Source organism: Papaver somniferum, chromosome 11, assembly GCF_003573695.1.
Source record: "Papaver somniferum cultivar HN1 chromosome 11, ASM357369v1, whole genome shotgun sequence".
NCBI lineage: Eukaryota > Viridiplantae > Streptophyta > Magnoliopsida > Ranunculales > Papaveraceae > Papaver > Papaver somniferum.
In genome coordinates, this window is record NC_039368.1 from 134,307,301 (window position 1) to 134,311,230 (window position 3,930).

Below are 3,930 nucleotides of genomic sequence, written 5' to 3' on the forward strand. Positions count from 1 at the left end.
GGGTGGGGGGGTGGGGAATGCCCCATGGGTATGCTGTTGCGTGCTTGTGGAGGGGGAATTGGCTGAGTGGATCAGCAGGGGGCATTGCCCTATTGGTATGTTGTGTGTTTGTGTGACGAATAGGCTTGGGTAATCAGCATCCAGTTGCCGTAAAACCTATGCTGGCTCCGCAATGAATGTGGTGCAGTTGAGCTGTGTAAACAGGCATTTTGTGAGGCTATTAGTTTTTCAAAGTGTGATTTAGGAAGTTATTCTGCTTCTTTACCTAAAGCTCGGAGTTTCTGGTATTGCTTGCGTCTTTGTTTATACTTTGCTACTTATATATTGCATTGAATTGGCTAGGATTTCTGTTCTCTGGAAGGCACATGAATGGCGTGGAGAGAGATTAGAAATAAGGTGATCCTTGGTGTCCGCAATTTGAACCAAATGACTCTTTTTTATTACTTTGTGCAGTATGAGGTTTTGCCTGAATCTCATGTGTTTTAATATTCAGGGTATCCATCCCAAGGTTCTAAGAGCTTTGACATCAGCCACCCTAGGCGAAGGAGTGCAATCACTTTCTGTTTCTGGAAGGGGAATACCTGGTAAGTCAAATTTAAGATATATGTTTACTTCACTTGTAGTAGTTGTATATTCAGTTTCCATATGGCTAAGTGATTGAGTAATGATCCTAGTCATTCACCCAGTCTTAGAAGTGATTCAACTAAAACAACAGTTCCTCTTTGATCCTTACAAAATGTTAATTGCCATGTTAACCCAGCATTTCTTGGTACTGAAGATAGCGGAGTTTCAACCAGACAGAATTTTATCCGGTAAGCAAACATGCTTTGGCTTTGATATTCTGTTCTGTGTCATAAGTTTGTGTACATCCTTTCAGTACATTTTTCTCATCTTCTATGTAAATATGAAAATGACATGCCAAGACTAGTCAAATTCTCACTCTTCCCTTCTATGCAGTCGATTTCATGCAACTCATGAACTATATAAAATCAAAAAAACTGATCAGGGGAAGGAATTCGCCACTAGACTTACAAGGGTGAAGCCTGTGAAAAAAGTTCGGAAACCACCTGTTGAAGCTCGATATGTACCTCCAAAACCTAAGAAGACTTCGGCATCTATGGCCAATCGGATTGTTGAAATTTTCGAAGGAATGACTATTTCTGAGCTTGCCCAGCGTACTTCTCAACCAATTTCCACTCTGCAAGAGATCCTTGTCAATGTCGGGGAGAAAGCCGATTCGGAATTCGACCCGATCAGCATCGACGTTGCGGAGCTTGTTGCTATGGTAATTTCCTATTATATTGAACAAATATTGTTAGTGTAAATTATTGCAACACCACAGTAATACTACAATTGAAGATTTCCACTGGTACATCAATACTCAACTCAGATTGCTATACATGTTGACCTGAAAAAATCGTTAACTTCGTTCTCGTTTTTGTAGGAAGTTGGGGTTAATGTTAAAAGACGACACTCTGATGAAGGTGCAGATGTCCAACCACGACCACCAGTTGTAACAGTAATGGGTCATGTTGATCATGGTAAAACCTCTCTTTTAGATGCTTTGCGCCAGACATCTGTGGCAGCCAGGGAAGCTGGGGGCATCACACAACATCTTGGTGCTTTTGTCGTGGAAATGCAATCTGGAGCATCAATCACTTTCCTTGACACTCCTGGTCATGCTGCATTTAGTGCGATGAGGGCTAGAGGAGCTGCTGTTACAGATATTGTAGTGCTTGTGGTAGCAGCTGATGATGGTGTGATGCCTCAGACCCTAGAAGCCATGAACCACGCCAGAGCAGCTAAAGTACCCATTGTAGTTGCTATCAACAAATGTGATAAACCCTCTGCAGACCCTGAAAGGGTGAAGACTCAGCTTGGTTCTGAGGGCTTGCCACTAGAGGACATGGGTGGAGATGTTCAAGTGGTTGAGGTATCGGCAGTCTCTAAGATTGGTTTGGATAAATTGGAGGAAGCTCTGCTTCTTCAGTCTGAGCTGATGGATCTGAAATCACGTGTAGATGGGCCGGCACAAGCTTATGTAGTGGAGGCAAGATTAGACAGAGGTCGAGGTCCTTTGGTTACTGCAATAGTGAAAGCTGGAACTTTGGTCTCCGGTCAGCATGTGGTTGTTGGTGCTGAGTGGGGGAGAATTAGGGCTATCAGGAATATGCTGGGGAAGACAATGGATATGGCAAAACCTGCTATGCCTATTGAGATTGAAGGGCTTAAGGGGCTTCCGATGGCTGGTGATGATATTGTTGTCGTGGATTCAGAAGACAGGGCAAGGATGCTTAGTTCAGCCAGGACAAAGAAAAAGAAGCAGGATAGGCTTCACAAGATAGAGGAGGGGAGGATTGACGCTCGTGACGAGGAGGAAGGCAAAGGTGAGGAGGAAGAAGATGAAAAGCCACAGAGGATTGATTTGCCTATTATAGTCAAGGGAGATGTTCAGGGAACTGTCCAAGCTGTTACAGATGCACTAATGAATCTAAACAGTGCTCAGGTATGATTTTTTTTTTTTTTGTTTTGTTTTGGTAATAGGATCTGCATTTGCTGAAAGGTACTCCAACTTGTATTCTTGTGATTGGAGGGTATACTTTGATTAGGTCTATATTCTGCATTAGGGGCTTCCTTCTTATTATGATTTGAACAGTAAATCTATATGTTTGGTATCCAGAAAGTGAGTAGATGAGATGGAGCAGTAGGATATTGGATAGACAAAAAGTTGACAGAATGTTTTATATATTCTTATAGCCCGTTTACCCCTTTGTACCTGTGTTTGTGGCCGCTGGTTCTATACTTCATGGTCAGCACGATATGCTTGACCATAGCTCTTTTCAGTTATTGGGCTGTTCAATTAGACTGCAACAAAACTGCTTCATCATTAGCTTCAGTTCATCTTATTGAATATTTTCTCTTAAACTTTGTCACCAGGTTACTGTGGATATTGTCCATGTTGGTGTTGGACCAATTTCTCAATCTGACGTGGATTTGGCCCAAGCTTGCGGTGCATGTATAGTAGGGTTCAGTATACCAAAACCACCCAGTTCTATTACTGTCGCAGCTGCTCGAGCCCATATAGAGGTACATTGTCTTTGACTCTTTGCTCTTATGAGCCTTCTTTCTCCTGAGAACGGCTCAGTCTAGAATCACTTCTTGCTAATGATTTCTTTTTCAACCACTGCAGATAAAGATGCATCGTGTCATCTACCATCTTTTGGAGGATATTGGGAATTACATCGTTGCCAAGGCCCCAGGTACTTTCGAGACTCGTGTAGCTGGTGAGGCTGAGGTATTAAACATTTTTGAGATCAAACGAGGCAAAACCAAAGGAGGAGAGGTGACAATTGCTGGTTGTAAGGTGATTGATGGCCTAGTTACAAAATCATCGGTATTGAGGCTGTTGAGAAGTGGACAGATAATTTTCGAAGGCTCATGTGACTCACTGAAACGAGAGAAACAGGATGTGGAAACTGTTGGAAAGGGAACTGAGTGTGGTGTTGTGATATGCGGTTGTGATGCTGTTCAGATTGGAGACGTCATCCAATGCATGGAGCAAGTCAACATAAAACCGAAGTTTGTTTCATCAAGCGGTTCAGTTCGAATTGAATGCTGATATATCCTTGCGAGATGAAACAATTTCATCACCAATTATTTGTGATCAATTTCATAATGATTTTTTGTACTACAGAGGAAAATGTTTGTCTGTTAAAGTAAACCCTTTATAATTTGCTCATGTATATTCTGATAATTAAGCACGGGCTTTCGGTCCACAAGCCATGGTGACAGGATGAAACGAAGGGGGAGATGGTCATTTTTGAGAGAGAATATAGACAATGCTGTACTTAGTATAGTGAGCCCCAATTCTCTTTTTTTTTTTTTTTTTTTTTTTTTTTTTTTTTTTTTTTTTTTTTTTTTTTTTTTTTT

At 41.6% G+C, this 3,930-nt stretch overlaps 1 protein-coding gene across 1 annotated transcript in view; it reads left to right on the top strand.

Annotated features, from left to right (window-relative positions):
• Positions 1-3,882, top strand: part of LOC113322977 (translation initiation factor IF-2-like) — a 5,259-nt gene extending 1,377 nt beyond the window's left edge. The window contains exons 2-8 of the mRNA XM_026571188.1: positions 343-396; positions 494-584; positions 761-812; positions 958-1,285; positions 1,445-2,506; positions 2,938-3,087; positions 3,191-3,882. Coding sequence (XP_026426973.1) covers positions 370-396; positions 494-584; positions 761-812; positions 958-1,285; positions 1,445-2,506; positions 2,938-3,087; positions 3,191-3,619 — 2,139 coding nt within the window. The 5' untranslated portion in view covers positions 343-369 and the 3' untranslated portion in view covers positions 3,620-3,882. The remainder of the gene's footprint in view (positions 1-342; positions 397-493; positions 585-760; positions 813-957; positions 1,286-1,444; positions 2,507-2,937; positions 3,088-3,190) is intronic.
• Positions 3,883-3,930: the final 48 nt, after the last annotated feature.